This window comes from Achroia grisella, unplaced genomic scaffold (genome assembly GCF_030625045.1).
Source record: "Achroia grisella isolate CSIRO2021 unplaced genomic scaffold, CSIRO_AGI_Agris_v1 utg1248, whole genome shotgun sequence".
NCBI lineage: Eukaryota > Metazoa > Arthropoda > Insecta > Lepidoptera > Pyralidae > Achroia > Achroia grisella.
This window is the reverse complement of record NW_026712607.1, coordinates 555434-571742: the sequence shown is the minus strand read 5'-3', so window position 1 is coordinate 571742 and position 16309 is coordinate 555434. Positions and strand designations below refer to the sequence as shown.

The 16309-nt window shown below is 35.6% G+C and overlaps 1 protein-coding gene across 2 annotated transcripts; it reads left to right on the top strand.

Moving 5' to 3' along the window:
* The first annotated feature begins 297 nt into the window (after positions 1 to 297).
* Positions 298 to 15998, top strand: LOC131854894 (phosphatidylinositol 3-kinase catalytic subunit type 3). Of its 2 annotated transcripts, XM_059206075.1 has the most exons (17): positions 298 to 542; positions 1192 to 1380; positions 2018 to 2174; positions 4541 to 4678; positions 5354 to 5476; positions 6067 to 6162; positions 7227 to 7399; positions 7628 to 7695; positions 7792 to 7897; positions 8579 to 8685; positions 10228 to 10335; positions 11249 to 11393; positions 11753 to 11967; positions 13208 to 13840; positions 14132 to 14345; positions 14714 to 14821; positions 15589 to 15998. In XM_059206075.1, exons 1-17 carry the CDS (start codon positions 472 to 474, stop codon positions 15710 to 15712), a joined length of 2775 nt encoding a protein of 924 aa, XP_059062058.1. In that variant the 5' UTR covers positions 298 to 471; the 3' UTR covers positions 15713 to 15998. The 2 variants fall into 2 exon arrangements, with proteins under 2 accessions (XP_059062058.1, XP_059062059.1); XM_059206076.1 differs by lacking the exons at positions 298 to 542; positions 1192 to 1380; positions 2018 to 2174 and adding an exon at positions 3934 to 4227.
* The last annotated feature ends 311 nt before the right edge of the window (positions 15999 to 16309 follow it).

The following is a 16309-nucleotide window of genomic DNA, read 5'->3' as shown; positions in this document are numbered from 1 at the left end:
TATTTGTTATATTTTACAATAAAACGCCTGAACGGATTTTAAAAATTAAGTGACTTTTTATGTATAGCCCTAAAAATCATAGAGATCTCGTTTTTAAGGTGGAGGCGTTTGCCTAACCACTATTAATTGCTGATTTAAACATTTTTAACTAAAACGTAATGATTACTTGCTTAGTAGTATTTGCAACGAGTGACTGATTATTCTGTAGCTTACATTTCAAATGACATTGACATATCAGTCTGTACTGTCAACTGTGAGACAGCTGGTTAGCTGTCACCGTACTATCATTTTAGTTATTCTCAAGAAATATATCATAACAATATATAATCATAAATCCTTAATTTCATGAATTCTAAACTCAAATTGAGAATACAGATTAATTTAATATTTGTGTGTTACATTTTTGTGGACATATATAATGGATATATAATCTTAGTTTAGTGCTGTAAATTATAAAAAGTAACCATCACAATGAACGAAATTGACGACAAATTTTATTATGTGTACAGCTCGTCTCTCGACCACAAGGTTGAAATAAAGATGTAAGTAAATGAATACAATACCTCGGTCAAGGTAAAGTCCTATACCTGTTCATGTAACTTTAAGATATATCTTAGATATCTTATTACGCGTTTTGTATTACCAAAAACAATGGCCTGACGATTACAATAATAAACAAAACATTAAACGTAATTAGAGATTGACCACTTTATTTTTGCAACTTCGTATACACACTAATTATTAAACTATTTTATCCCGTTCGTATAAATTAAGAAGGTAACTTGAAAGAAAGGTTCCCTACCTTTCTTTCAATGGATTTTAGTTGACAGAGACTAGTAGCTCAATTCCTAACAATGTACCATACCAAGATGTATACCATGTTATCTCCCTGGAAGTCATTTTTGTGAATTGTTTGTGATTTTGCCACAATGGCTGACTGACCTGATTACATCTATATCTTATGATCTGCTATTCGATATATATCGATATGTCAAAACTGCTGTCATTTAGGAATTATTTCGATATGAGAAGAAATGACTTTTGACTACTGGTACCAGAATAGAATATTCTATTTTCTATTTGTTTTACTTTACAGCTGTACTTGTAACACAAATTAATGACATAGAGTTATTCTCACAAAGGACTTCTTCTCTTTGTGACAATTGTGTATTATTATTTTTTTAATTTCAGTGGGACATTGGAAGGCAAACGCACTAAACCTGAATATGATAAGTTGCTCTCGGACCCCATGCTCAAGTTCTCAGGACTCTATCAGGAAGGATGCTCAGATCTGTATGTGACATGCCAAGTCCTCAGTGATGGAGTGCCGCTAGCACTGCCTGTCACTACATCATATAAAGCCTTTACTAATAGATGGAAGTGAGTTGAAGATTTCATTATAAAAATAAATAATTTAGAGGGTTGGTGGTTGACTCACACTGTTCTATGTTTAATATATTTTTAGGAATAAATAACTTTTAATATATAAATAAATATGTTATATTTATATTTATTAGGAAAGTTATAACAGCCATAGCAGTATTTGTACACCATTATATCAATCTAGTATCTCAGATATTTCTTATACATTATCTTACATATCAATTGATATGTATATATATATGAGATTATATTGTTTGAGAAAACTGCAAGTGATCTACACGAAAGTGTATTTTATGTCTGTACTATTGTTAGTATATCTTTAAGAAAAATAGGTTCAATTCTAATTCAAAATATTTTTATTATTGTAGGCCTATTACCGTTATAATCTACGGTCAGTTCGGAATGATTTCGAGATAAGAAGAACTGACAAGAAACTCAGCTCATATTCTTTTCAAATTAATATTTTACAGGTTTACAATATTGAATAATTATTGTTTTGTCTAATTGTCCAATTTTCCCTCTCAAAAAAAAGTTCTTGCCAGAAATATTCTAAATTAATGTAGGAGTAGGTGTGGCAATGTAACTAACAGATATACTTATTTTTGCATTTACAATATTTTGTCATTTTTTTTAGCTGGAATGAATGGGTGACCTTGCCAGTATACTTCAGTGATTTGCCTCGGAATGCAACCCTGGCTATGACCATATATGACTGTGCAGGGCCAGGAAAAGTTATGATTGTGGGAGGCACCACTATATCCTTGTTTGGAAAACATGGTATGCTGAGACAGGTATGTTTGATCAATTGTAGATAATAGTTATTATACCTATAAAATACACTGTCTATATATATATTTGACGGCCTCAGTGGTATAGTGGTCCCGATGGTCGCGGGTTCGATTCCTCGCACGGCACAAACATTTGTCTTCATGGGTATAGCTGTTTGTAGCAATCTGGGTGTTTTTTTTTTTTTTTGTATGATAATGGAATGGTGCACCCACCTGCGCTAACGGTTTACGCTGGCGGGGCACCAGTGGAGGATGATAAGATGAGCATGAGGTCAGGTCAGTTAGCCCATCGTGACAAATTCACCAAGAATTCATCACGATGGTTTCCAGGGAGAACCACGTGGAGGTCGACCTAACATGGTACATTGCTAGCAATGGGAGTTACTAGTTCCCATTGCTAACAATCCCTTTCCCCCGCAATCTGGGTGTTTTCCATATATATTATGTATTTGCAAGAAAATGTGTATATGTATTTGTCAGTTGTGTAGTAACCACTACACAAGACCGTGAGACAAGACGGCACTGTGTTAATTGTCCATGGTTAATATTATTATTATATTCATATGAATCTGTATAAATCGAATAAAAAACTATGTTGGATATTTTTATATTAATTTTATTGTATTGTATTAATTTTTTTTCCTACTGTCGAGTTCAGTATACAGATTCAATTGAGAAGAACTGTTTATTTACATTGTACACTTATAATTATTTAAACTTTATTGAATTGTACCATAGGTGTATGTCTAACATTAAATGAAAGTCCCGTGCATAAAAAACTATTGCCATGCACATTTGTCATTTAAATAATTATTTCGTGGTTAATGTATATATACATATATATGTATATATACTTATGTACAAATAGGCAAGACAAGGGTGACCACGCAAACTATTTCGTATGAAGTGTTCCTTGTCCATATAGTGTCAAATATAAAATGAATTAATCATGTTAAAATCTTACTTATATCGCTATTGCAATCTATAAATAATAAAGCATCAGAGGTCTCTGGACTTCAATAAAAACAACATATGATTTAATAATCTAATTCTAGAATGGAAACAAAACATCCATTCAATGTTATACTATAATTATTAATTTATTAAACAAAGGTTATCAATTATCTTTATTAACTGGTCACAGAAAGTAAAATTACAGAAACATCACTATTTAAAGTAAATGACCCGACAAACATCGTTTTACGGTATAAATATTTAAAAAAGTTTTAATAGTTAATTGATAATTTTGGGTTGAAGGTATTTTTAATGCAGAATCATAAAAATGTAAAAACAATATTTGGACTATTGTATATAAAAAAGCAGATTGCCAATTAGCAGTTGCCATAAAGAAAAAAAAATGCGAATTCGCAATTTCTAGCTAAGATCTTGATCAGTTCAACTTTCATACAAAAACCGCATCGTAGAGACATTCGTTTTGGAGATACGATGTTACAGACAGTCACATATAATGGTTAGACGTGTAACACCCAGACCCAGACATTTACCAGTCTTCAACAACCTGGCATAAGCTGGAATATCTAAGGCTGGATTCTCAATGGAGAATCACCTCTTACAAGGTTTTACACGATCAACAATCTGTTTATAGTCAGGAATACTGATTGCATGATGTAATAGAAAAAAATAAGTAAAACATCCGTCTTTTTGCGTAGTCTATGATCAGTAATATACTTAATAATATAAATTGTTTATGCCAATAGCCTTCTCTTAAAGGAATATCTTATCGCTAATGTGAATTCTGGAAAAAGCCGTTTCCCGGTCAGTTTGCGTTCATCCTTAAAGTAATATACAAGTAGTTCAGTGGTCGCCCAATTGTCGAAATCCAACCATAACTAATTTAAATAATATTAATCTATTTTCAATTTGAAATATATGGGTGTGTGTCGAAAGAGATACAAACCATCGCTCCTAAAAATATCCTTCAGTTCTTGACCCTGATGTATCTTGGTAGCGAACTTTGAAAACGGGGAGCACAATAGATTTATGCAGGTCACAGTGCTTAACATCTGAAAATAGCCCAAAATCCTCAATAAAAAAAGTGCGTGTCAAATATATGGTAGTGCATGTAATATTTTTTTATTGATTTAATGCATTCTTATGTATAATATAAAAAATATACATATATTTCTCTATACAGATGAGTGCAGAATATAAGTTTTCGTAAAGAGGGGTACCTACTAAGTTTTTGTTTCACGTATATATATAATAATTATTATGTAATGTTATACACAAATTATATTGTTACTAATGAATGAATAAATAAATTAATTCCGAATAAGAGACATCTAGAGAAATATTGTTAAAACAATTTAATAATAGAAATACTGTCATATTTTTTATTGTTAAAAAAGGGCATGTTCGATCTGCGAGTGTGGCCGGGAGTTGAAGGTAGCGAGAAGACGCCGGGTAAAGCACCTGACCGCGGCAAAGAGCAGATGCAACGACTTGCCAAGTTGGCGAAGAAACATCGCAATGGACATATGCCTAAGGTATCTATCTGTCTATATTTAACTATATAGTGCCTGGTGATCTGTATTACAGGTATAACCTATTTCAGACATCAGCTATTCACAGCATATTGATTATAATAGTAAGTTTGTGCATTGTATTATCAAACATACTACATGTGTTTGTTGCCATCCATGTTTGTAAGGAGAAATAAAATATTTATTGTTATATATATAAAATTCTCGTGTCGCAGTTGCCATACTTATCAAATTTAAAAAAAACATTTTGGCCGCTTATAAAAGTATTTTTTTTTTATTATATTTTTTTCCCCTACGGTATAAGTAAGTACCCGAAACGGCTACATTTTTATATGTATATTTGGTAGGTTGTTATCTATTTTTATAATCCTAAATCACACCAAATTTTATTTTTATTTTTAGATTAATTTTATAATTCGTCTTTAAAAAATACATACAACTCTAAATTTTCACCCTTCTACTAACAACCCCTATTTTTTATTAGCGATATTAATTTATATGACAAATCAACGTTTGCCGGGTAATTTTTATTTACAAAAATCTGAAAATATTTAATTAGATGACGCTGTGTCAATTATTTAAGGTTGTTTTTTATTAAGATTTTTATTTACAAAAGATCTGAATGGCGCAGTGTGAATTGTTTTAGATTATTTTTTTATTAACATATTATTGTTTCAGGTTGACTGGCTGGACAGATTGACATTTAGAGAAATTGAAATGATAAACGAGAAAGAGAAAAGAAGTTCTGACTACATGTATCTTATGATTGAGTTTCCTACAGTCCAAATAGACGGTATCAATGTAAGTATTATTGAAATTACTGCCAATGTACAAAACTTTGAACCAACCGCTAAGAAATGTAAATTAGATGTAACCCGCGGTTATACACGCGAGATTTTTTGTAACAAGATGGTGGCAATCACTGCCGTATGCCATAGCATCTGATGGTAAACAGTTACCGTAAACTATACAGCTAGGACGCTGGAAGGGATCGTAAGTTCGGAGTGTTTTCGAGCTAAAAAGAACTGACAAGATACTCATCTTTTATAATGAATGAATGAATGAAAATCATGTACATGATTACAAAAATACAGATTCATTTTAAAAGCATCTCAAAATAGTTTACTTTCTTAATAACCTTCCAGTTTATTATTTTTATTAAACACTTTTAATAAACCATACAACACTTTTTACTGCGGTTCCCAATTATCATACAACTCCGGACGTTTAGGACCAAAATTAATTTAGGTCCTTCAAATAGTCTTTCTGATTGGTCCCATTTTTAATTGAGTTTTTGAAGTCGGTTATTTTTGTGTGAATGAGTGGTAGGAAAAATAAAAAATTTAAGACAATATAAATCCTTGATTTTTTTATCTTTCCACTTCTATTAGCACGCCGTGGTGTACTACGAACAGGACGGTGATGAAATGTATCAGTTCCGCGCACAAGCTGAGATCGTTACCGTTCCAGACTACGAGATATTACAGGTAAGATAAATGCTTTGCTTCTTCTTAACTTTTTGGACTACGCACCAAGGAGACACATCTTTACGCAACAACGCTGCCCGAGGCACGTTCTTATTGATCACGACTACTATATAATAGCAGCAAACCTCACAGAAAAACAGGTTCATCCATCCGTCCCTACAACGTCACAACACTAACACACGACATGGTCCTCGCCGGCGAAGACGTCGACCTCAACAACACCATTCAGCGCTATCAACCGGGCGACTGCGCGCGTCAAAGTGCTCCACACCGGCGCGGCGCCCCCGATCGCTTCTCCAATCGATCCCTCGTTCTCTTCAAACGTGGGTTTAAATGACGACGGCCTTAGCCGAGGTTCTAACTCATAGTGGTGCCCTCAGAATATTCGTTTCCGTAGTTGGCCTTCAACCTCTTAATAAAACCTTATACGGGTTAGAAGTGCCATCTTCAGCCGTCGTCTATCGTTTGGTGAATCTGTAAAGGTTACCTGCGGCATTAGAATAGTTTGAAAAAAAAATACTTTACACCAGAATATATCTTAGTTATTCTTTATAAAAAAAAAAGAATTGTATAATTGGTTGTTATCTAACTGTTTTTATAATATAGATGAATACCTTTCACAAATGGTGAAAAAGTGACTAATACTAATAAATAAATAAATTATAATAATATATGTATATGTATGTAATAATGAGCAATGTATAATAACAATATTTCAATTGACAATTGTCTGTTGCATGTCAGAAATAACTAAATGTGCGAACAATATAATAATATTCAAAATACCACATCCAATGTACCACATTTTCATTCATTCATTCATAATTTATTATGTCGGTGGATTCTTTATCCATTTCATTCGTGCTCCATTTATTAGGGATTTATGCGATAAAATTTCATTTCATTTCATTTCATTTGTTCTTTCTATTCGATTTGGTGTAAAATTTTTCATCTCCTTACCTCTTCACATCATTTTATCAAAACACAATTATCTTATATTTGGCGGTTGAAAGAGGTACAGAGGCTTAAGTACCTCGGGTACTATGTTGGGTGGTGATGCGCAGGAGAACCTGGTGGAGAGCAAGCAGCATCGGCTGGCGAGATCGCTGCGGTCAGGAGTGTCTGGCCGAGACGCCAAGCCCACCGCCGCAGAGCGCGACCAGCTCGCCGCGCTGGTGGCTGCCCCGCCCGCCGCCGCCCCGCCTGCCGCAGACCAGGACCTCGTGTGGAAGTTCAGGTAACTCCCCCGCAGCCTGAACCAGCTCGCAGCGCTGGACACCAGTTCGAACCCGGGACCATTGGAAGCGATACGGTGTGCTAATCCACTAGAACACAGTGGCAGTCTTAAAAAAGCCGTAAATAACATATAATGTACACAATTGTAAACGACTATGAAAAAAATTAAAAACAATGTTTATTATTTGTCTAGATTACGTATATTAATTTAAAACATTATATTTTTCAGATTCTACCTTTCGTCCCACAAACGAGCTCTTACGAAGTTTCTGGAGTGTGTCAATTGGAACCGCCCAGGTACGTATCTTTTTCTTATAAGTTATTTCAATAAAAGATTGTTATTATATGATTTTATTACTTCTTCATTTCTTTATCTTTTTGTTTTGATTGCAGGCGAGGTACGCCAAGCCTTGTCTATGATGAAACAGTGGGCGCCGATGGACGTCGAAGACGCTTTAGAACTACTCACGCCTAAGTTCACACATCCGGCTGTTAGGAAGTAAGTTTCCCCTTCAATCGATCCCACACGACACCGTCCTCATCAAGGAAGACAATAACCTCAAAAACGCCAACCGGCGATACTCAATACCCGCGCCCCCAGTCGCCACTCCGAACGATCCCTCGTTCAATTCAAACTGAGATCAAAATTACGGCGGCCTGAGTAGAGGTTCGAACTCCTAGGAACCCCTAACGGTGCCCTCAGACTAAAGTCGTATCCGTCAAGCGCTAGTTGGCTTTCAGCCGCTCCATAAGTCCTTTCGCGTGTTTGCAGTGCCATCTGCACTCGCCCCCTATCCTTCCCCTAGCTTCGGTAAAGCTGTAAAGACTACCAACGGACAATAGCATCGGAATAGTTAAAAAAGACTTAATTATATATTAACTAGTGACCCGTCCTGGGTTCGCACGGATTCATTACAAATCTTTGAATTTCTTGGCTTCTTCTATACTATAACACGCATGTATTATACATATAAACCTTTCGAATCACTCTATCTATTGCTGACAACTGCTATAAGATCCGTTGCGTAGTTAAAAAGATATAAGCGAACAGATGGACGTCTTCCGGGCTGAGGTGATGATGATGATGAAGCGAACAAATAGCGGCGGCGATTTTGTTTTATACTATGTAAAGATTAATATATATGTAAGTAATTATATAGATATGTGTTTATTTATTAAGGTATGCAATATCTCGCTTGAAACAAGCACCCGACGAGGATTTGCTTCTCTACTTGCTACAATTGGTGCAGGCCTTGAAGTATGAAGACTATTTGGAAATACAGGAAGGTGTGTTAATATTATTTTCAATTAATTGTTTTAATCTAACAGTTATTTATCATTATATTTGTAGTTGATAAGAGAAAAACATATTTTATAGAATTACTTTATATTTAACTAGCTATTCGCCCCGGCTTCGCACTCGTGTACATGTATTATATATATAAATCTGCCTCTTGAATCACTCTATCTATTAAAAAGACCGCTTCAAAATCCGTTGCGTAGTTTTAAAGATTTAACCATACATAGGGACGGACAGACAGAGACAGCGACTTTGTTTTATACTATGTAATGATTCATTTATATTATTTTGTTTAATACTGATACCTAATACATCGCGGTAAAGGGCGATTTACCACGATGGTTTCCAGGGGAACTGCGTGAAGGACGGATATGGTACATTGCTAGAAATGGGGTTACTACTCCACATTACTAACGATCCCCATGCCCCAACACTACTATACCATTATTAGTGACCACATAGACAATATTTTTTTTCTATTAATTTTAATATAGTTCATATGTATGTAGTCTGTAAGATTAAAAGTAAAAAAAAAAATTTAAAATTTGTTGACAACATGGTCCACAGTCGGCATATACTGCAGGGATGTTAGGGAGCTCCGTAACCGTAACCGAAACTGTTGGATATCCGATATAAAAAAATATTCGTAACCGTAACGGAATCCGAAATAAAAGTTTCGGATAATATCGGATAATAGGGGCGGAGCCTAATAGCTCCCCTATTCGATATTATCCGAATAATAAAGATATATTCGGATATATAAAGACGCCATTTTATTAGCTATTTGTAATTTACTTTTGAAATTCCTTAAAAAAATTATATCCAAAACTAACGGATAATCCGAAATAATTTCATATCCGCATCCATATGCGTATCCGGTATAATAATCGTTCCCATATCCGAAACCTATCCGTATCCGAAATTTCATATCCTTAACATCCCTAATATACTGTGACAGTAAATTGTCATGATCTGATATTCCTAGTACAATGAGGTATTAAACAGAAAATAGTATTATAATATTATTCTTGGACAATTCACACCATCTAAAAGCGCCATCTAGTGCCAAGCTAAACAGGACTTGCTATATATAATAATAGCTGAGCCCGCGACTTCGTCTGCGTAAAATGACGACACTTCCATACAACTTTTCAATCTCTTGCAACCCTTGTTTTGCATTATAAAGTAGCCTATGTCCTTTGTCAGGGTCTAAACTATCTGTGTACCAAATTTCATTTAAATCGGTTCAGTGGTTTCGGCGTGAAAGCGAGACAGACACACAGACAGAGTTACTTTCGTATTTATAATATTAGAAAGGATGTACCTGTATATATACAAAAGAAAATATTTTAGTATGTCTACTAGTCCCAAGTTAGGCAGAGCTTACTGCGTAGAATATGTATGTATTAACATAATGTATTTAGGTATTTCTATCATTGTTATTTAGTTGTTTAGTACTGCTTTACTTGGGCTATTTGGCGCTCAATTAATTGTCAAAAAAAACTATTCACTTGGTGACTGTGCCGTAGAGTGCGTGAGGATCTGTGGGAAGGAGGCGATAGCATATTCAGAGGTGGATGGAAAGCTTGTGCAGAGCGGACAGCGAGGCAGCCAAGCCAGCCTGCTCTCTGTCTCAGGTACAAGCCGTGGAATAGAATAGTATAATATATTTTGTTAATAAACTTAAGTTTAAGCACTGTTGAGTTATATTTAGTAATACTTATTGGAAGAATAGAATAGAACATTCTACATTCAAATAAACTTAAATTTAAGCACTTTTGAGTTATAGTTAGTCATACTTATTTATTGGAAGAATGGAATAGAACATTCTATATTCAAATAAACTTAAATTTAAGCACTTGTGAGTTATAGTTAGTCATACTTATTTATTGGAAGAATAGAATAGAACATTCTACATTCAAATAAACTTACATTTAAGAACTTGTGAGTTATAGTTAGTCATACTTATTTATTGGAAGAATAGAATAGAACATTCTATATTCAAATAAACTTAAATTTAAGCACTTTTGAGTTATAGTTAGTCATACTTATATATTGAAAGAAACGAACAGAAAATTTTATGTTCAATTAAGCTTAAATTTAAGCAGTTTTGAGTTATAGTTAGTCATATTTATTTAATAATTGGTTCGTTTTAATGAATATTAATGGAATGGTGACATTTTTTTAGATCATTTAAAGAGGAAAAATTCTTTCATACATATATTTTGGTAATTTGAATAGTTTACGCAGCGCACGCAACGGAAGCCCTCAATAATTTTACCCGTTTTTGCAACATTTTTCACCGATGCTTCGCTCCTATTGGTCATAGCGTAATGTTATACAGCTTAAAGTCTTCCTCGACAAATGGACAATCCAACAACAAAAATAATAGAACCAGTAGTTCCTGAGATTAGCGCGTTCAAACAAATAAACTCTTCAGCTTTATAATGTTAGTAAGTATAGATAAACAGTAAATTAAGTAGCGACACCAATTTAATTTATTGTTAAGTGTTGAGTATAAACACAGCGCTACATATTCATCACACACAGGGGTGCTGACGTCCAGCGAGACTTCGACGTCGACGAGCAGCCCTCGGAGTGCGGGGGCGGCGGGGGCTGCGGGGGGCGCGGGGGCGGAGGCGGCCGCCGCCGCGGAGGAGGACGGAGACTCCGCACTGGCCTCGCACCACTACGGGTGAGTCGCGGTTTCACCTACGTGACATTTATAGCCTATGTGATCTTATATTAAACTAGCTATGCCCACGACTTCGTTCGCGTGGTGAAGACCAAATTTGACTACCATAAAAAAGGTTATGGTGAGTCAATCTTAAAAGATAGACATGTACTGTCGCATTTTTTACGTTCATATTTTTGGGTAACTTGAACCGTTTGTCTGTCTGTCTGTTTGTTCCGGATAATCCCTGAAATGGTTGGACCGATTTTTATTGGCAGGTAACTGATGTCATAAGGAGTAACTTATTTTAGAAAAACAAAATTATAATCCACGCGGACGAAGTCGCGGATGAAGCTAGTTATGATATATAAATTGTGCAGGGCGTGCGAGGGCTCGGAGGGGTGTGAGGGCGCGGAGGGCGAGGAGGGGTCCCTGGCGCGGTTCCTGGCGGCGCGCGCCAGCAGCAACAGCGTGGTCGCCAACTACCTCTACTGGTACCTGCTGGTCGAGTGCGAGGACCAGGACGGGGCGCAGTCCGCCGCCCGCCCCATGTACCTCACAGTCATGAGGATCTTCTCGCAGCGACTCGCCAGGGGTAAGCACCCTCACTATGTACTCTACAATCTGATATCTTTATTTTTTTAAAGTAACCGTCAGAATATTGTCATTACTAACTTCTCACAACCTTAGGTTGGCTGGAAGACATATCTTGAGAGATAAGCCACATTACACACATTGCTCACATTTATGTATTATCTTTATTTATAAATGTAACAAGTGCAATAAAGTATATTAATATTCGTATTTCCCCCTCTGATCGATTTCTCGTCCAATTCAAACGGGGTTCGAAATTACGACAGCCTGAGCCGAGGTTCGAACCCCTAGTTCGAACCCCCTCAGACTAAAGTCGTATCCGTCAAGCAGGAGTTGGCCTTCAGCTGCTCCATAAGTCCTTCCGCGGGTTTGGAGTGCCATCTGTATTCGCCTATCGTCCGGTGAAGCTGTAAAGGCCAGCTACGGCCAACAGCATTAGAGTAGCCCGAAAAAATCTTCGTTTTCCTAAATCTAACATAGTTTTAAATTTTTTACATTCCATTGTACGATTGTCGATATAATGCTTATGTACACATTATAAACATTATATCGACAGTTATCTAGCGGTTCAGGCACCACCTTTCTTCCAATGGGTGTAGGTTCGATTCCTCGAACAGTGCAAATATTTGTGATCATGATTGTTTGTGTCGATCCGTGAATGGTATGAACCATTTCATATGATATATGCTTGCATGTATACCTAAGGTATACTTTGTAATAACAAACGCACGTACTCTATATATGATAGTTTATTTATTTAATCTTTTATAGTTATCATTATAAAAAATGTTATTTGAATATTTGAATATTTTTCAACTTAACTTAACCTAAACTTTACCTATACCACAGATAACATAATATTACATACCTATACCAATTTGTTTTACTAATCCCTCCTTATAATAATAGTGTCAAATCAATTCAAAAATAATTTATTCATGTAGGACATTTTAGCCGCTTATGAACGTCAAATTATTTGTATCATCATTATACAGTATAAAACAAAGACGCTGTCCCTGTCTGTTCGTCCCTATGAATGCTTAAATCTTTAAAACTACGCGACGGATTTTGAAGCGGTTTTTTTTTTCAATAGATAGAGTGATTCAAGAGGAAGGTTTATATATATAATACATGTACACCCGGGTCAAGTCGGAGCGAGTAGCTAGTATTTTATATATGTTCCCTATAGTGAAAATTACTACATTTTTTACTTCAAGTATTAATATAATAATTGTACATAGGCAATGCAGACCACCAAAGAACACGCTTGTTCCTCGCTCGGCAACAAGTATTTATAGACAAACTAGTGAAACTAGTCAAAACGGTCGCCAGGGAGAGTGGCAACCGCAACAAGAAAGCCGAACGTCTCCAGCAACTCCTGGCAGACCCTGATGCCTTCAAATTCAACTTCACAAACTTCGAACCGATGCCGTTCCCTCTAGACCCAAATGTGACCATCAAAGGTATAGTCGCTAAAAAGGCGAGCCTGTTCAAATCAGCTCTAATGCCGTCGAAGCTCACCTTCCTGACCACAGAAGGGATGGAGTACGAGGCTATATTTAAACATGGCGATGATCTCCGTCAAGATCAGTTGATTCTTCAAATGATTACGTTAATGGATAAGCTGTTGAGACGAGAGAATTTAGACTTGAAGTTAACTCCATATAAAGTACTAGCGACCAGTTCCAAGCATGGTTTCCTGCAGTTCATAGAGTCTGTGACTGTAGCAGATGCGCTGACGACTGAAGGCAGTATACAGAACTTCTTCAGGAAACACAATCCGTGTGAAAGTGCGCCGTATGGAATCAAACCTGAGACCATGGACACGTATATACGCAGCTGTGCCGGTTATTGTGTGATCACATACTTACTTGGTAAGTTATTTTATAAACACTACATGTATTATTAAGTTTTTAATGAAAATTAAACCTTAATTACAATAAATTTAAAATATAATTTTAATGTTATGTAACTGGTATGTAATTGGTAGTTTGTATTCCCACATTTAAAATTAAAAATGTAAAGTTTGAACTAAATTGTTCAATAGAACAAGACGAAAGTTCCGTGCTCGTTCTTGTTGTGATGAGATAGCTTTACGAATGAGCGGTAGATTAAAAAAAAGTGATGATTATTCTATTCAGTTCACATCCACCTCCCTATTACAGGTGTCGGCGACCGTCACCTCGACAACTTGCTGCTGACGAAGTCTGGCGCGCTGTTCCACATCGACTTCGGGTACATCCTGGGACGGGATCCGAAGCCGCTGCCACCTCCGATGAAACTCAGCAAGGAGATGGTGGAAGCAATGGGTGGTATACATTCGGAGCATTACCACGAGTTCAGGAAGCAGTGCTATACAGCCTTCTTGCACTTAAGGAGGTATGTCTATATGGTATGACGACCTCGGTGGTCTAGCGGTCTAGCACACCGCTTTACGTCCGATGGTCGCGGGTTCGATTCCTTGCACAGCACAAACGTTTGTATTTATGATTATTTGTATCGGTCTGGGTGTTTTCTATGTATAATATGTATGTATTTAGGAAAAAATTAAGGATTTTATTTTTGTTCTTTTTATCCTCTACCGGAAAGGCAAAGGGAACTGCACCCATACAGCCATGTCTTAATATTTTAGATTTTTTTGATATTTTTTTTTTAATGTCAAGACGTTAAAAAAAAAGAATAAGTATAATAATAATACTTAATATATAAAAAATATTTTGATTGATTGATGACAATATTATTTGCAGACATGCCAACCTGATGCTTAACCTATTCTCTCTGATGGTGGACGCATCAGTACCGGATATTGCACTAGAACCGGACAAGGCTGTGAAGAAAGTTCAAGATAAATTGAGGTATGTAGTGCATTGGTACCAAATTGTTGTAACGTGATTATTTATTTGTTTTTTTTTTAAACTACTCTAATGTTGCTGGCCGCATCTGCGACCATATAAAGTAAAGCGGTGTGCTCTACCTAATCTATTAGGTCTGTCTGTCTGTTTGTTCCGGCTAATCTCTGAAATGGCTGGACCGATTTTGACGAGACATTTATTGGCAGGTAGCTGATGTAATAAACTGTAACTTAGGCTACCTTTATTTTAGAAAAATAAAGTTAAATTACACGCGGACAAAGTCGCGTGTACAGCTAGTATATAATAATAACATAAAAACACCCGTGTTTGAGTATGGAATATATGTGTATATAAAATTAATACAATTAATTATAATGTTGTGTGTAAGTATATAATGTGGATGTTTATATATAGAATATATCATCACCTGCTTCTTCCTTATCCCATTTATTAGTGGTCGCCGTAATATGTTTTTCTCTTCCATTCATCTGTGTTCGCAGTCATCTCGTTATTTACTAACTTTCTCACCATATCATCTTTCACACAGTTCATTCATCTCTTTTTCGGTCTTCCTCTACCCTTATAACCATCCACATTCATATGTAACACCGTCAGATAATAGATATATAGAATATATAAATACAATAAATATATATATGTGTGCCACAAGATTTATAAATCTAACCCAAGTCATTACAATGTAGTAAATTCATAGATAAGTCAAAATCTACTTCGGTCATACTTATTTCTTGTAATTAATTCCTTCACAGACTGGACCTGGGTGATGAGGAAGCCGTCCACTACCTCCAGAACCTGCTGGATATGTCGGTCACAGCTGTGATGGCTGTTCTCGTTGAACATTTCCATAAATTTGCTCAATACTGGCGTAAATAATACATTCATCACTATTTTGTACGTTTCTAAATTTTTAGTCTCCATTTTTTTATATCCACCCTGCAGCATATCTATATTTTTATCCAACTTAAAAAAGTGGATAATTTTCAAATCTGCTATTTATATGTGTCTAAATATTTTTCTACACTTAGCAGTTAATCTAGATTTTTCATTTGGCTTTCAAAAATGGAACATTCTGATATTAACTGTATTTCTTTTTGTTATATCAGAACTTTCTTGTAAGTAAATAGATTTCGACGATTCTGTACTTATTTGAAAGTTGATGCCAGTCGTGTGGTGGGACCACATGACTGGCATTAAATTTGATCAAGATGTGACAAGTAGTTTTTGAGTTAACTGAAACTTAAAATACTGCAATTGAATTGTTTTTTGCCTGAACGTGGTATTGTTATTGTCCCAATTTATTCCTTGATATTTAAACTAGATTTGATAGACTAGTTGCCGCCCACGATGTCATTTAATCGAAATATTATTTAGCCTATACCTATTATGCTAATATCAAATTACTAGATAATTAGTTTATTAAAGCATAACAAACATACACGCTTACAATTATATAGTGTTATGTGGATATGT

Coding starts and splice junctions, on each gene's coding strand:
- LOC131854894 (XM_059206075.1), top strand. CDS start 472: ATGAACGAAATTGACGACAAATTTTATTATGTGTACAGCTCGTCTCTC. Junction 6,163..7,226: donor CAGACTACGAGATATTACAG/GTAAGATAAATG, acceptor GGTGATGCGCAG/GAGAACCTGGTGGAGAGCAA. Junction 14,822..15,588: donor AAAGTTCAAGATAAATTGAG/GTATGTAGTGCA, acceptor ATTCCTTCACAG/ACTGGACCTGGGTGATGAGG.